The sequence below is a fragment of the Pongo pygmaeus genome, chromosome 4 (assembly GCF_028885625.2).
Source record: "Pongo pygmaeus isolate AG05252 chromosome 4, NHGRI_mPonPyg2-v2.0_pri, whole genome shotgun sequence".
Lineage (NCBI taxonomy): Eukaryota > Metazoa > Chordata > Mammalia > Primates > Hominidae > Pongo > Pongo pygmaeus.
Genome location: NC_072377.2, coordinates 162,149,374 through 162,165,684, shown reverse-complemented (window position 1 = coordinate 162,165,684; position 16,311 = coordinate 162,149,374). Strand labels below are relative to the sequence as shown.

Here is a 16,311-nt window from a genome sequence, read left to right as displayed (position 1 = left end):
AAGATAAAGAGGTGGGGTAGGCACTTCGGATGGGGAAGTGTAGGGGTGGGAGGCTATGAAGATGAATATTACTGCTTTGGTTGTGGAATAACTGAGAAGAGCTCTTTGCATTTAAAACCATTGGCCAAAGAGGATCTAGATGGGGCAAGAAAATAATAACCAGCCAACTGGGGAGAAAATGTAGGAGTGTTAGAAGAATTAGTACTGCATTGGGGATCAGTTTTCAGGGGATCATCTGCCCTTTTTCAGCCAAAGGAATGAGAGCTCCTCTCACTGGGCAAAAGCCTTTCCAGGCTGGTCCCTGAAAGCATTGTGCGTACAGATGCCTGCTGGTTGCCATGGTGAATGATGCTGATCTGAAGAAATGAATAATGTGAGCATTAGGGGCGGCAGTGGGATTACTCAGTGTTGAGAGAAACAACACGGAAAGCCCAGAGCGGAGGAGGGAGAAGGCACCATTCTCTCAGCTTTAATCTACTGCACCTCGGAGGGCAGAGCTCTAACCAGACACGCTGCAAGCATCAGGTAAGAGATACAGATGGCTCTTCTTGGAAATGGAAATGGCTTCTTTTCACACTCTGCTTGGAGAAGGGCAGGGCAATGGTAAATGAATAGTTAAAAATAGGGGAGAATTTAGAAACAGAAACAGAGGAAGAAAAATCAATAAGGGAGATGGACCTGGTCCTAAAAGGTGAGGATGCTATTTGCGTCTTGACAGAAAGCTCTTAAAAATGTCTGCTGAGGTAATTCCATCTGTACAGACAGCTAGTGGCAGATAGGAAGCCAAGAGAACATTTGTGTGTGACAAGAAACAGGATTCCTGATTACTCCTGATGGAAGGGTTTTACACAGGTGGCTGCCTGTAATGAATTAAGCTCTTTTCATTGTGGTCGAAAGTGTATTTATAGGGATGTGTGGTGTGGGGAGGATGAGTGTGTAGAGGACACCAAGCTAGGGAACATAAACATTCGGTCTCCTTCAGGATGACCTTCCCTGGAAGGGTCTGAGCACATCTGTCTCATCCCTTTTGTTCCCCATTTACTGGGAAGAAATTTTCATCCACATAGAAAGACACTATTCACCTTCCTGAGCATCTTAGTTCACTGTTACCCTTACAGAAGAAAAACAAGGATTGAGATTACTCAATGCTGTGCACCTTTCTGCAGCTCCACTCCTGGAGGAAAATGGGCACAAACACAAGAGGATGGGGGAAAGCGGAGGTGAGAGAAAGGCAGGTCATAATAGCCATTGGTTTGGCTTAATATCCAACGCAAGCGAAAATCCAGTTGACAGCTGTTTACTATGTCACTGCAACCCAAAATGAAACCTACTGGGTTTCATGTGAGGGAGGAGAGGTGGAAGACAAAGCAGGGTGAGACCGTTATGTGAATATGCGTAGGCTATGACTGTCTCTGTATTTCTGATCAGGGGCAATCAGTAGAGGGAACTGCATGAGAGAAACTAAAATACTTGAAGATGGCTCTCTCTTATCAAAGCGGGGCCTGGCAATCTAAAGAGGGCTCATTTGATTTGTCTGGAAAAACAGCAATTGGGTCTCAGTCCCGGCACCTCATTTTGCAATAACGTCTGTAACTAAACCCGGCAGCCTTGCATTAGGAAATGTAGTGGTTAGGCAGCACTAAGTCCTTTTTCTACATATTAGCGGTGTGACATCAGGTTGCTCATCCGTAAAATGGGAATCTAGCTCAGAGGATGTGATGAAGAATAAAGGAAATAATTACTGTCTGTGAATCATCTAGTATGACAAGTGACATAGCAACCACTTACTGTGAGTGGTTATTACCATGATTAACATTCATAATACCAGCAGAATTAAATAGTGGTAGTTATGCTGATATTAGGGGCTGATTATCTTCACCTATAAAATAAATTTCCTGGTACCGCTGGCTTTGAAAAAACAAACAAACAAAACAAGAGCAGAAGCTTTGGGGTGAAATCAGCTGCCAGAGTGATGAAGCGAATTTCCACTCACCATGGGCAACAGAACCAGGAGGCTAAAAAAAGCAGTGGGCAGAATGTTCTAGATCACTGAGCTCACAGTACTTGGAGCAGAAACAGGAGGTCAAGAAGGAAAATTGAGGTGAATCAATTGCCTGAGGGGAGGTCACAGACCTGAGAATAAAGGTGGAGCCTCTGAGGTTCTACTGATTTCTCCTTACCTTTTCTTCTTTTTTCTTAAGGGGATGAGAACAATGTTGTTATCTGAAGGATCTCAGCTAGGGTGGGATGTGGCTGGGATTGCATGGGTGCATCTCTTTTTAGGCCTGAACTTTGGCATGGGACAGCCCCAGTTTTAACTTTTGTCCTGCCACTTTTTCGTTATGCCTAAATAACAGAACCTCTCGGCCTCCATTTCTTTGTCTGTAAGATGAGGGCAATATGAGTGCCCATCTCAAATGTGCAATAAATGGTGGCTATGATTATGATACATATATACTTAAATCGGGGGATGTCATTCTTCACTTTGATTCTGGTTCCAGAATCGGGATGAACATCGAGGTGGGGAACATTTCTTATACAGGAGCCATCATCTCCTGGTCGTCCTCGGAGCCCTGCCTGGAGGACTATTACCATATTATGTACAGGCCCAACTGGAACAGCATCTTCTCTGGCTATCTTCGCTACAGCTTCCACCACGAGGAGAAGGTGCCTCGAACGATCAGCTCCGTGGTGCTGGAACATCTCGCCCCTTCCACTCTCTACTTCCTGTGCATCAGCTGTAAGAAGGCTGCCTTCCCTTACAGGCACTACTGCACCATGTTCCACACCCTGGATAAGAGTCCGCTGGCTCCTGGAAGCTCCCTGGTAGACCCCCAAATCTCCCTTTGGGTGCTGATGGCCATTCTGCTGGCCTGCTTCACAGCCGTCTTGGCCTTCATCTGCCTCCAGTTCTGGTGTGTCCGTTGTCATGAGCCGCGATGGTCTTACAGGGCTGGCCACATGGAGGAGGCCAATGGGTTGGTGAGATGGCCAGAGGAGGCCCCGGATCTTGGTCAGAGGGAGGAAGACCTGCAGGGGCTCCCCCTGGTGGAAGTGCCACGCAAGAACTCCAGAGATGGAGCTGAACTGGATCCCCAAGCCAATCAGGATGCCCCTGATGCGGGTGCCTTACAGAGGGCGGGTGGTGACCAACCTGCTATACTGCCTCATTGTGGGGAATGAGAGTGGGGAGGAGAGAGCCCGCATCATGTAGCCTAAAGCTTTCCACACAGTAGGTCATTTGTACAAATGTGTCTATAGACTACCCATTTCTCTCCCATCAAATGTCACTGCTATTTTGGGTCACCTGGGTTGGATGAATGCCCCATGACAAAGCTTCTCAAGCTGGAAAATGTATCCCCCAGGGTATGCCAAGGCACAAACAAGGCATCTCTGCAGCAGCGTCCACTTGGAGGACACAGTTAAGAATTGAAAGTATTGTTTTAACATTAAAACAAACATGGATATGTTATAAAGTAGAAAGCAAAAATTTGCATGACTTAAATAAAACACAGCACTTGAAGGAAATGTTTGCATTACAAGTAGGCTCTTGGAGGTATACTTTTGGCCAAAGGTAGATGTCCAGTTCCCTCTGCCCTTGAGGGGATTATTTGGAAAAGTGTGAGAACCCTTGCTCTGGAGTGTTTCCCAACTTTTAGGCAATCACACACCACCTGTCTCTACTTTTTAAAACCATGGATTATCTTCACTATTATTAATAATACTTTCCTTTAAATTGACTCATTTTTTAAGCGTAAACTTATTTTCAAAGACAGCCTTATATTACTCCATAAGTGAAAAACCAGCACCCTCCTGCTACAAACAGAAGGGAAGAGACATAAGAATAAACATAATGAAAACAAGACAATATTAAATCTGACTTAGCTTCTATTGCCTGCCAGTGATTCTGAGCTTAAAGCCTGCTTGCTTGTCTTTGATAAAAAGGGAAATCCAGTGTTGGAGAGGTAATAAAGACATATTAGCACCAATATTTGTCTTTCTCCTTGATATAGCATAAGGTTTGAAAAAGAATCAAAAAGGGAAGTGCCGTTTTTACTTTGTGAGTCAGTGTTAGTTAAATGCCATGTCTGTGAACCACCTCAAATGCTGTCAGTCAGCTTCCCCTGATTTGAGAAAATTGTCTTGACCAGACTAGGCAGGCTGTTCTGGAGAAGACGCCTGTACTCTCCAAGCATCATCCTAAGACCTTCCCAGTGCCCTCTTATATCTATAGAGCACAAAATCCCAGAATCACAGGACGACACTATAGTGAATCAACTGAGAAACAGCAGGAGCTGAGAAGCCAAGACGAGAAGCCTCACATCCCTATTCCCTTGCCTACCTCATGCATTTCTTGCTCGGCACCCAGACTTTTGCCCCCATTCCTGCTACTTGTGAACAAATAAAGATTCATATACTCACAGCTGTTTCTGCCTGGATCTCATTGCTGCCTTTTTCCTTTCTCTTTAGAGATAAGAGTCTCGCCCTGTCAGCCAGGCTGGAGCGAAGTGGTACAATCATGCTCACTGCAGCATAAAACTCCTGGGCTCAAAGGATCCTCCTGCCTTAGCCTTCCAAGTAGCTGCTGGTGCATGCTGCCATGTCTGGCTAATTTTTTATCATTATTATTATTATTTTTTTTGGGTAGAGACAGGGTCTTGCTATGTTGCCCAGGCTACTCTCAAATTCCTGGCCTCAAGTATCCACCCGTCTCGGCCTCCTAAAGTGCTGGGATTAAAGGTATGAGCCACTGTACCTGACCTCATTGCTGCCTTTATCTCTGCACCTTCTTACTCTTTTAATTAAGGGACACTTTTCTATTTGCTTTTTTCTCACCAACCCTCTTCTAGGCAGGGTAGGGTAGGACTACTTACCTTGGATCCATAGAGGTAATAAGGCTGGATGTTGGCAGGTTTGTCTCGTTGTGGTTCTTGGGTGAAAGGAATGGCAGTCCGCACAAAACTAGTAGAAGCATAGGGATGGGAAAGAGTTAATATGGTCCTAATATTATTCTTCATGGGACACAGATAACAGGAGTGCTTCCTGGCCAGGTGAAGGTTTGCACTGGTACAAGTGCACTGTTTGTTAGGTGGTTGACTATAAAGGTACTAAACTCTTCTGACATCTTCCCATTCAACTGCTGTCTCCTTTCTATAGATGGGAAAAATTCAGTCTAGATTCCTGGGCTCAACCAGGGGCTTGGGGCTGCTCAGAATGACACTAGGCAAGAAACTAAGAGTGGGCTTTCTCTGGGGCTCCACTCCTCTACCTCCAGTTTGGTTTCTCAAGAGCAGAGTTCAGCAAACTCTTTCTCAAAAGAGCTAGGCAGCAAATATTTTTAGCTTTGGAAGCCAGATGCTCTCTGTTGCAAGTACTCAACTCTGCTGTTGCAGCATGGAAGCACCCACAGACAATAATAAACAAATGAGCATGATCGAGTTCCAATGAAATTTCATCAATTACAAATCATTTTCACTTGTCACCAAATATTATTCTTCTTTGGATTTTTCCCCTCAACCACCCAAAAGTGTGAATACTATTCTCAGCTCACAGGCTTTACAAAAACAGTCAGCAACTAGATGTGGCCTGTGAATCACAGTTTACTGCTCCCTGCTCAAGAGTGTTAAAGCTCCTAAATCTTTATAGAACTGGAAATCTACCTCACTTAGTGTGTGGATCCAGGTGCATCTGTGGATATCTCCCATACCCTTTCATTCATTCAACACATACTCATTCAATACTGGCCCTGAGCCAAGCCTTGGAGATACCTAGATCTGCAGATGAATACATTTTTTTTGCATCCTTACATACTTATTTTGTATGTGAACATATATGCCTTACTCTTCTACCAGGTTATGAAACTTTGTGGGGATAAAGAAATTAGGTCTTGTCTCTACCTCAGTGCCGGCCCAGGGCTGTGTGCACCTTGCAGGAGGCAAGTTCCACTTTGTCATGCGTATGTGTGCTCTGCAAATGTACGCTGTTTTGCAGGCATGCTTTCAGATACGTGGATATCCTTACAAACATACAATCTGATCATGTCATCTCCTTTCCTCAAACTCTTTCAGGGTTAATAAAAATGCACGATCCTGCCCTGGCCTCTAGAGTACTGCACAATCTGTTCCTCTGTTATCTTTCACAGCACCATTTCCCACCTGACTAGTTTTACCCGCATCAACTTCTTGGAGAAACCCTTAGAAACTTGTCTGGAATATTCTTCTCCTGCCTTTTTGCCTTATTTATTCCTAGTCATCCTTTGCATCTTAACTCCAGCATTACTTTCTCAAAGAGGAAGCCTCCCTTGAGGTTTGCATGAATTTTTGGACTGGAATAGGTGGTACTATTACCTCTGTCATGGCCCTGTGGGCTTTCCTTTATCTCCTTATTCACTGTTTGTAATGGTACATTTGTCGTGTGATTGATCACCCACATCCTCCTCTAGTCTGAAGACTCAAGAGGCAGGAAGGTATCTGCTCACCATGGCATACCCCATGTTTTACTGGAGCAGTAAAACACCCCAATGGGCAACTTCAGAGTAGCAGTAGAAAGAGCTCTTCAATGAAAGAAGACCTAATTGTTAACCACATTCAACTGTCAACCAGCTCTGCGACCTCAGGCAAGTGGGACAGCACAGAGCCTGTGCCCAGGAGGGGCCCTGAGAGACACCTGTTGCAGGAACCACTCACACCTGTACCGGGCCTAGTTTGGAGGAGGCAGCTGGCCACTGCCCCAACCCCCACCCGGCCCCTTCTGCACAGAGACTCCCTTACCGGTTCGTGGACCCATTGTAGCAGTAGTTGGGGAGAAAGTCAAAGTTCAGTTCCCAGAAGACATGCAGGGTGATACGGCCATAGGGGGCGGACACATTGTGATTGGCCTCCCGGAACATGGCATCGAAGCTGTCCAGCGTCATATGCTTACAGAGCAGCCGGTGCGTGAGCCGGTTAATCTCCAGCAGCCACTCCAGCTCCTGTACAGAGAGAGAGCCCACAACTGCTGAGGACTTGCTTGTAAGCATTACATGTGTGTGTTTTATCTTACTGCTTCTGTTCACGCAAGTGACAGCTGCTCAGACAACCTCCTGGCCATCTACATGGGAACTAGGACCCTTACAGTAGCAGGTGACAAGGTTCCCTTCTTCTGAGAAGTGGAAGGATTGTCAGACTATGCTGACAGAAATGGAGGCCCAGAAGGTTAAGGGCAAGGTAGGGGAAGGGGAGGTTGCATGCCTACCCCCTGGAAGGAGACCATGGGCCATGTGCAAATCCCTTTTGGGTAGAGAACAAGCTTACTTGCTTTCCAGTTTCTATGTTGGTGAGAAAAAAGCAATACTAAGAGCTACCACTGATTAAGGGTTTACTATTAGGTTGAACCCTATGATGTTACTTGTTTTTTAGGGTCAAATATTGGCAATTTTGCCTGGTTCAACCAAATTAGTATGTGCCAGTTTTATATGTGTCAACTCGTTTAATGCTTATCAAAGCCTATGAGGTCAGTATTGCTGCCATTCTTATTTTATACATATGGAAACCGAGGCTTTGAGAAGTTAAGTAACTTGACTTCAAATCCAGGAAGCTGGGCTCCCAAGTGCACATTCTTAACCACTATATACTCTAACTGCTATAGAAATTTTAAAAAGAGGTGAGAGCAGAATGCCTCATCCTTTGGAGTGTAGGCCCCTTGAGGTATCACATGGGGTTGGCAAAGGCGTGGCTACAAGCCATGGGCAAGCAGTCTGCAGTCAGCTCATGATGACCGGGATCTATGTGCACTGTGGGCCCTGAACGAAGGAATCCCATCTTCAGGCAAAGTGGGACAGAGTATCTGCACACAGCAGGACATGGCATTTGTTGGGAAATGAAAGGAGAGTGTAACTCTTTCAACATGCTTTGGTCTCTCATTGTCCTGCAACTTCCCCGCCACTGCTATCAAAAGGAATCAAAGTACAGTCTTATGTAGAGACAGAAAGCACCTTAGGCCACTCCTGTGTTGTTTTGGTTAAGCCATCTTTTAGGATCAGTACAATGGTCCCTCATTCAGAGAGGGGAAATTGAGGCCCTGAAGGTTAAGTAACTTGCCCAAGGTCACCATAATAGGCCTTAGGATGTGAATCCAAGTCTCCTTATTCCAAATCATGTGTTCTTGGTCCCTGTGACACAGTTCCCTGGAACAAGGATGCAAGAGCTGTGAAAGTCCTTTGAAAGGCAAAGATGGCTTTACAACATAAAGGCTAAAAGAACATCGGCAAGGCCAATTCATCAGAGCATGGCCAGGTGGGATGACCATGGGGTTGGCTGTAATGGCTGGAATATGTCCACAGGAGGCAGCCTCATGCCAAGGATTCAATTTCATTCTCATTAGCCACAAAGACCCCTAGATGGAGACCAGAGCATGGTCAGGTGGAGATCCCAGGCTATGCTTCCAATTTTTGGAGCTCTGCCTCTCTGAAACTCAGATTCTGTGGCTCTAAGTTGAAGTGTGCAGAAATGGTTGAAGGCTTGCAAACATACATGGCTAAAGAGACCAGACAGGTCAGGTAAGTGAGATCAACTGGGGTGAAAAGAAAGTATGGGGAGTGGGTCCATCTATGGCAAATTGGATGTCCCTGCCCAGGTAAAGGTGGAGCTGCTACTTCTGATACCCCGTCTGACCGCTGCCATGTTGGAGTGGGGGATTAGTGACGGGAAATCCTGCAATTTTTCAAAAGAAGGTCAGAATTTCAATTCTGGAACAGCATCGGAGGAATAAGTTTCCAGTCATTGTGTACCATGAAGTAAATGAAGGGCAGAAATACAGAATCAGCTTTCTGATTCTGTCTCTTGGGGGCCTGGCTAGCTGGAATATGTCTTTATTCTGATTCACTTAGGATGGGTACTAAAGAAATAAAAAATACATGGAGTAAGTGCTGCTGAGTTTATTTCTAAGATCGCTGAGTCCCCTGGCACACTGCGGTGCCTTGTTACTGGGAAGACAACTGAGAAGCTGGGGAACAATTTCTGTGTTATTGTTCTGTGACTTCAGCAGTCTCACCACATACATCCGTGTTCACAAGGGAGACTGAAGGAGAGGCAGAGGCTGCTGCAACCACAGGTCCACTTCTCCCCGCACATTATGTAACCCAGATGATATTTCTGCAACACATTTCAGATTTGTTCTTCTGGCCTTGAAACCAGAAGAGGGCATGTGCCAGCTGGATGCAAGGCTCAGTGCACCACAGCATGGAAAAGGCTTAAAAAGCCATGTGGGCAGTTTAGGGATCTCCTAGGAGGATGACAGCTTTCCACAGCAAGGCTGGTTTACTAAAGAGCAACACAGAGAAACAGAACTGGGGCAGTAAAACACCCCAATGGGCAACTTCAGAGTAGTGGGACAAAAGAAGACCTGATTATTAACCACATTCAACTGTCAACCAGCTCTGTGGCCTCAGGCAAGTGAGAGAGCAAAGGTCTCAAACTCAGTACAGTGAGGCCTTGTAGGTCACACACATAAATGAAGCCTGCCACTGGGGCTGTGGCAAGCTGAAGAAAGTGTAGCCCATCTCACAGGAACTTCTAGTCATTTATGGGCAATCGTTACCATCTGGGAATGCTGGTCTGGCATTGCCAGAGCTTCTGCAGTTTTATTTGATTTCTTCCAAATGTTAAATGTTGGCTCAAAATTACAAATGTACTATGCTGCCTAAACAAAACACAGCCTGCGGGCTGCCCATTTTCAATTTCAGCATTGGGTCTTGCTGAGACTCCGTTTGCTCAGCTGTGTAAAATGAGGGTGACTAACTCCCCAAATCTTTGCAACTTCTCCCAACTCAGAATCAAGTTGCCTCCCCATCTCAGAATGGAGTTTTTCAGGTGGAGGGAAAGGCTGAGGGGAGCTCATTCCTCATTTTGTTTCTTGGAGGAGGTAGAAGCTTCTCAGCCAGGGCAAGCAGGGGCCATCCAGACCCACCGGAGAGCGCTTCCCTGAGGTCTCTTCATGGGCTTCCCAGGAACTAGTGTTCTCTGGGGAGCCACTGCCCTCGCCTGATAAACAAGGGCTTTCACCGCTTGTTTTGATTTTGTTTCCAGCTAAAAGAACATTTAGTGCTTTTGAACAGGTGGGAAGAGGCCATGGAGACACACATATCCCAAATCTTTTTTTTCTCATAAGATATGCTCATTATTGGAAAACTAGAAGACACAGATAAACAAAAAAGAAAAAAAAAATCCCGCCACTTGGAGCTAATCACTGCTAACCATTTGGCATAAAGAATAACTTTGTTTCTCAAAATAGAGGTGACCAAATGATTTCTCAGAAAAATGTGTGCTGTACTACAGTCTCCTGAAGTAAGTGACCCAGGACTTAGGTAGGTGGGTGGGTAGGTTAAACCCTAAGAAATCACCCAAAATCACTGCATTGCAGCCCCAAATTTATTTTTCTCTCATCTTTTTTCCATAACCTATTATTTATTAAGTGCTAACTATGTATACAAAGGACTCTTGGGAGGCCAAGGCAGGCAGATCACGAGGTCAGGAGCTTGAGACCAGCCTGGCCAACATAGTGAAACCCCATCTCTACTAAAAATACAAAAATTAGGTGGGCCTGGTGGCACATGCCTGTAGTCCCAGCTACTCAGGAGGCTGAGGCAGGAGAATTGCTTGAACTCGGGAGGCGGAGGTTGCAGTGAGCTGAGATCACGCCACTGCACTACAGCCTAGGCAACAGAGCAAGACTCTGTCTCAAAAGAAAACAAAACAAAAACACACAAACAAAAAAACAGGTAGTATCTTATTTTATCCCTATAGTAACCCTAAGAGGTGGATTCTGATATTCCCTCCATTTCTATAGATAAGGAAACAGGCTTGGAGAAGCTGAGTAACTTGCACAAGATCACACAGCTAGTAAGTAGCAGGGTGAGGACTGGGACCCTAGGTATGATGCTAGAGTCCCAGTTCACTGTCATTTTATTTTTACACTTTGTCCACTTAAAATAAAAACAAACTTTATTTAAAAATAATGTTAGACTTACAGAAAAGTTGTAAAAACAGCACACCCTGCATATCCTTTACCCAGCTTCCCCATTGTTAACATCTGGTGAAACCACAGTGCAATTATCAAATGAAGGAAATTAACTTTGGTACAACACTATTAGCTGAATGACACGCTTTATTCAGGTTTCACCAGTTTTCTCATTAAATTCCTTTTTCTGTTCTAAGATTCAGTCTAGGATTCCATGTTGCATTTAGTTGTCACATTCCCTTATTCTTTCCTATTTTGTAACAGTTTTCAGTCTTTCCTGTCTCTCAAGACCTGCGTACTTTTGAAAAGTATCATTCACTTTTTTCTTTTAGAATGGAACTCGATTTGGGTTCATCTGATATTTTCTCATAATTAGATTGAGATTGTGCATTTTGGCAAGAATATATGATGACAACAATAATATATCTTACTGGTGATATTAGCTTTGATACTTGGTTAAGATGGTGTCTGCTAATTTTCTCCATTGTAGAGTCATTCTTCCCTTTGTAATTAATAAACATCTTGGGGGAGATACTTTGAGACTATGCAAGTATCCTGTTCCTTCTCTAAGATTTTTTGGTTAAAAAAATTTTTTTATTGTGGTAAGATGTACATAAAATTGAACATTTTAAACATTTGTAGGTGTACTGTGGCATTAAGTACATTCACACTGTTGTGCAACTGTCAGCACCATCCTTTTCTAGAAGTGAAACTCACCTTCTCCAACTGAAACTCTGTGTCCATCAAACACCATCTTCCTCTTCCCTGGCAGCCACCATCCTACCTTATGTCTCCATGAATTTGCCTACTGTAGGAACCTCATATAAGAGAAATCATGCAGTATTTTTCTCAAAGTTCTGCCCACTTATTTTAGCTACCATAGACAGATCTTGCCTACAATTTTTATTATGTTCTAATGGTGATTTTCCATTTCCCATTCCTTCTGTTCATCTGCTTTTGAAAGCACTGAAATCTTCCTTTGATTCACTGAAAGAACAACCAGTCAAGTTTACTCTAATTTTTGAAGAGAGAGAATTAGCAGAGAGTCGTTTAAATTGCTGTTTTCTGGGAGAAAGGAGTAGGCCTATTCCAGGCTTGTGCATCAGAACCAGTTACATAATCTGCAGGGTACAATGTTTAATGAAAATGCGGGGCCCCCTTGTTTAAGAATTTCAAGATAGTGAAGCAGAGTGGTAAACCAGCTGCAAAGCCCTTCTGGGCCTTATACTACTGCACACCCCTGAAGCTAACCCTCTTGTGCAATTTTCCCTAGCTTCTTAGGACCCCTCACCTACTTGCTCAGCCTGCAGGATCCTAAGGACATGCAGCTGTGTCTGAGGGTTGGCCATCTCTAGAAATCTCAAGGAGACCCCCTCCATGCTATCATTCCCAAGGCAATCAGGAACGTAAGATTATTCTTATTCTGTGTAAGTTTTTCTTTCCCAGCTCCATTCAGATGGGAAAGAGACTCACTGCCCCTCTTTAACTGGCCCAGCACTAGACTAACTACAGTCCCCATCTAGGCTTCTAGTCTGAGAAATCCCAGAGCAGAAATCCCACATGCTCCCAGACTCTTACCACAATGGAGGTCAGGTCCTCACTCTCAAAGCGGCTGATAGCCTGGTCCAAGGATTTATACATGGCGGCAGAGATGCGCTGGGTAATGAGTCTGTTCAAGTCAATTGATCTACCCAACAGCTGGATGAAGAGAGAGAGAGAAAAGTTACTTAAAATTCACACTGGCCAGGTACAGTGGCTCATGCCTGTAATCCCAGCACTTTGGGGGACGAAGGTGGGAGTGAGGCTGCCAGGTGGGAGGGGTTTCCTGGAGAAACTCCAACCAGCCTGTCCATTGAGGTGGAGCCTCGGGAAGTTTATGAGGTTTGCAGCAAGGAGGAGTCTGGCCCCTCCTCTTCTTGTGTGGAAACTGGGATTCCAACGGCCTGGCGGGAAGCTCTCTAGCTGAGGGACTCTGGCCTTGTGAGAGTCCCTGTTTCCCTCCTTTTTTTCCCTTTTCACCCAATAAAACCCTGCTTTACCCACCCTTCAAACAGTCTGCAAGCCTAATTTTTCATGGTTATGGGACAGACAAGAACCCCATCTTTAGCTGAACTGAGAAAAAGTCCTGCAACAGGAGGATAGCTTAAGCCCAGGAGTTTGACACCAGCATGGGCAACATAGTAAGAATCTGTCTCTACAAAAAATAAAAAAAATTAGCCAGGTATGGTGGTGTACACCTGTAGTCCTAGCTACTTGGGAGGCTGGAGGTGGGAAGATAGCTTGAGCCCAAGAGTTTGTGGCTGCAGTGAGCTATGATTGCGCCACTGCACTCCAGCCTGAGCGACAGAAAGAGACAGTCTCTTAAAAAATAAATAAATAAAGATTCACGCTGACACCTGACAACTATGTGCATGCACCGATAGGAAACTGGATTAAATTTACAAAGGACATAACTGGGACGAATCGGAACTGTATTTAGAAAGCAGTATTGTTAAATTTCCTGAGTATCATCATTCTATTCTGTTTTTATAAGACAATGTCCTTGTTCTTAGGAGATACAGGCTGAAGCATTCGGGGTGAAATGTCATGATTTGGCAACTTAAATTCTCAAATGGTTAAGAACAAAAGTATGTATATTCATCCCACACACACAAACATACACACTGTATAAGTGCTAGAGAGAAAACACATAAACGAGAGAGAAAATGTGAACTAAATATGGTAAAACATTAATAATTGCAAATCTGGCTACAGGATAAATAAATGTTTATCGTATTATTCTTTCAACTTCCCTGTAGGCTTGAAACACAGGAAGTTTAGGAAAAATACGATTCACTCAGGCTGTGGGAAGAGGTTCAGGGTAGGCTCTGGCTTCCCATAAATGTTTCTGCTGACATCCTAAATTTAGCCCTGAGGTTCTTTCTGCCATCTTTCTTGCACTCAATTCAGTCACCAGGGCACAGCAGCTGCCTCAGCAAGGGCCCACTTTGTGCCTTCATGAGTGAAAATTTAAAAGCAAGAGGATGAAGGTCTGATTACAGGATGGAAAATATAGCTTAAGGTACTTTCCACTGGGGTACACTTGGGCATTACTGCAGCTGCTATGTAGATAGCAATGAACATTTGTCGAGTACCTGCTGTGTCCACAGTACTTTGCTAGGTGTCAAATGATTATTCTTAACTATTTTATTTTTCAACTTCTCTTTTGGCATAAATTTTCTACCAACTGACTAGGGCCCCTTATAGCCATCTTATGCACACATAAAGCCCTCAGTATTTAATATCCTGTGGCTAATTCTGGCTGCATTGTAACCAATAGCAGTAATCTTCTGAGAGGCTGAAAGAAAAGCTCTCATTGAGCCCCTGCTGTTGACAGAAGTACAAATTCTATTTTTCCCCCCTCTTAATGATTCTCCATTTCCCTTGGATTTCTCATAGCAATGGGAATGTCCAGGGTTTCTGAGATGAATTCTTTCCTTTTCACCTCTGGCATGGTCTTAGCCTCAGCCTGGCCCTTTCACAAAGACCAGGACCACATAATAAGCACACAGACATCACAGCATAAAGGCCATTTTGCCACCCGCTTGGCCAACAGCAGGGCTCTAGGAGGAGGGCTCGACATCTGCTGGGGCATCTCTTATGCGGTCGGTCTGCCTCACATTAACATTGTTAAATGGGGATGTTTCTCAGTTCCCAGCAACATTTCCTCTATATATAGGGTCAAATGTTAATAGAAACCAACTCTGCACACAAAAAAAACCCAATTTCTACCATGGATTTGCCCTGACATGCTTTCATTTCAAAGGTGCCACAGTCTTCCTCACTTAGACCGGCACTTGGGCCCTGTTCAGGGTCAGATTTACCCATCTCTGAGTGGCAATCCCAGCTGAAAAAAGTGGGCTGCAGCTTATGATGAGAAGACAAAGGCTTTGGTTGCCATAACTTGTCAGAGGTTGGCTATAGATGGGTGGAGAAGCCCAGAACTTGAGCCAAAGGAAGCCCAATGCCTCTTTATTGTTTATGAAATCCTGAGGCTGTGCTACACCCAGGCTCAGAAACCCACACTGGCAACATGCTGGGCAGACAATACCCAGGCCTGATTTCTGATCTCCATGCCGACTTCGCAGCTGCTCTCTCCTGCCCCTCCATCTCCATGGTGGCTTCCGCTCCCCATACCTGGACGTGTCTCTGCTTCAGCAGCGTTTCATAGCGATTGGACGGTGGATACGGAATGATGACGCCATAATTCTTACACTCAGCTCGAAAACGTTTATCCAACAGGACACTGGAAGGAATAAAAGTGAAACAAGGCCAGTAAACAGATAGTGAATGACTCTCAACTGCCCAGATACATCTATTTCAGATCATAGGATCTACCCACACAGCACTATCTTATATACCTTAAATAAAATTATTTTCTGCTCTAGACAAGTTATGTCAAATTTCTTTTCAGTCGCAGAAGCTCAATATGCGAAACAGAGTTTCTAAGTTAAAGATGGGCAACACAGAAGTTGAGCCACTTTCCTCTTTTATTCATTTACCACAAAAGCAGTTGAGTGCCTGCTTGGTGTATCCCAGGAAACATTCTGGGTACTGGGAATACAAAGTTCCTGTCCTCATGGAGTTTATATTCGAGTGAGGAAAGACTGATAATATAAACACAAACAGAGGAACGGAATAATTTCAGATAATAGGTAACAGTTGCATAGTGTTTATTATTTCCCAGGCACTTTAAACACAAACACAAACACAAACACACACACACACACGTAATTTTAAATCTCACTACAACCCTATGAGCTGAGAGTGTTACTGTCTTTCACACTGAGGCATGGATTGCAGAGGAGAAGTGCTTTGAAAATAAGAAAATGGGATCATTTGGAGTTAGGAAGTCCAAAGTCTCTCTAAAGAAGTTTTGCTAAACAGAGACCTGAATGATAAAATTGGAAAGATCTAAGGGAACACTATCATTGACACAACAAGCTTGGTTACATTTGAGAAAAGGAAAGATGGCCAGTGTGGATAAAGTATAGTGCAGGTTGCAGAGCATGGTACAAAATGAATGTATAACATTAGACCAGGGCCAAACCAGGTAGGGCTATACAGGCCATACTAAAGAGGCTAGGTGTATTCTAGACATAACTAAAAGGCACTGAAAGGTTTTACGCAAGAAAGAGACACCATCTATATCTACACTGTCCAAAGTAGTAGCTACTAGCCACATGTGCCTACTGAACACTTGAGATGTGGCTGGTCCAAATTGAGATAGGCTGTAAACAGGATTTTGAGGACTTACAAGAAAAGACTGAAAAATCT

At 44.3% G+C, this 16,311-nt stretch overlaps 2 protein-coding genes across 3 annotated transcripts in view; one reads left to right on the top strand and one right to left on the bottom strand.

Moving 5' to 3' along the window:
* The window catches only part of CYFIP2 (cytoplasmic FMR1 interacting protein 2), a 134,444-nt gene that overhangs the window by 54,471 nt on the left and 63,662 nt on the right, over positions 1-16,311 (bottom strand). For both annotated transcript variants that reach the window (XM_054489079.2, XM_054489080.2), the window contains exons 20-23: positions 15,172-15,280; positions 12,574-12,693; positions 6,771-6,970; positions 4,875-4,962 (exon numbers count right to left, since the gene is read on the bottom strand). In XM_054489079.2, the coding sequence (XP_054345054.1) occupies positions 4,875-4,962; positions 6,771-6,970; positions 12,574-12,693; positions 15,172-15,280 (517 nt within the window). The remainder of the gene's footprint in view (positions 1-4,874; positions 4,963-6,770; positions 6,971-12,573; positions 12,694-15,171; positions 15,281-16,311) is intronic.
* FNDC9 (fibronectin type III domain containing 9) lies at positions 301-4,442 on the top strand. The gene is made up of 2 exons (XM_054489088.2): positions 301-525; positions 2,502-4,442. Exon 2 carries the CDS (start codon positions 2,509-2,511, stop codon positions 3,181-3,183), a length of 675 nt encoding a protein of 224 aa, XP_054345063.1. The 5' UTR covers positions 301-525; positions 2,502-2,508; the 3' UTR covers positions 3,184-4,442.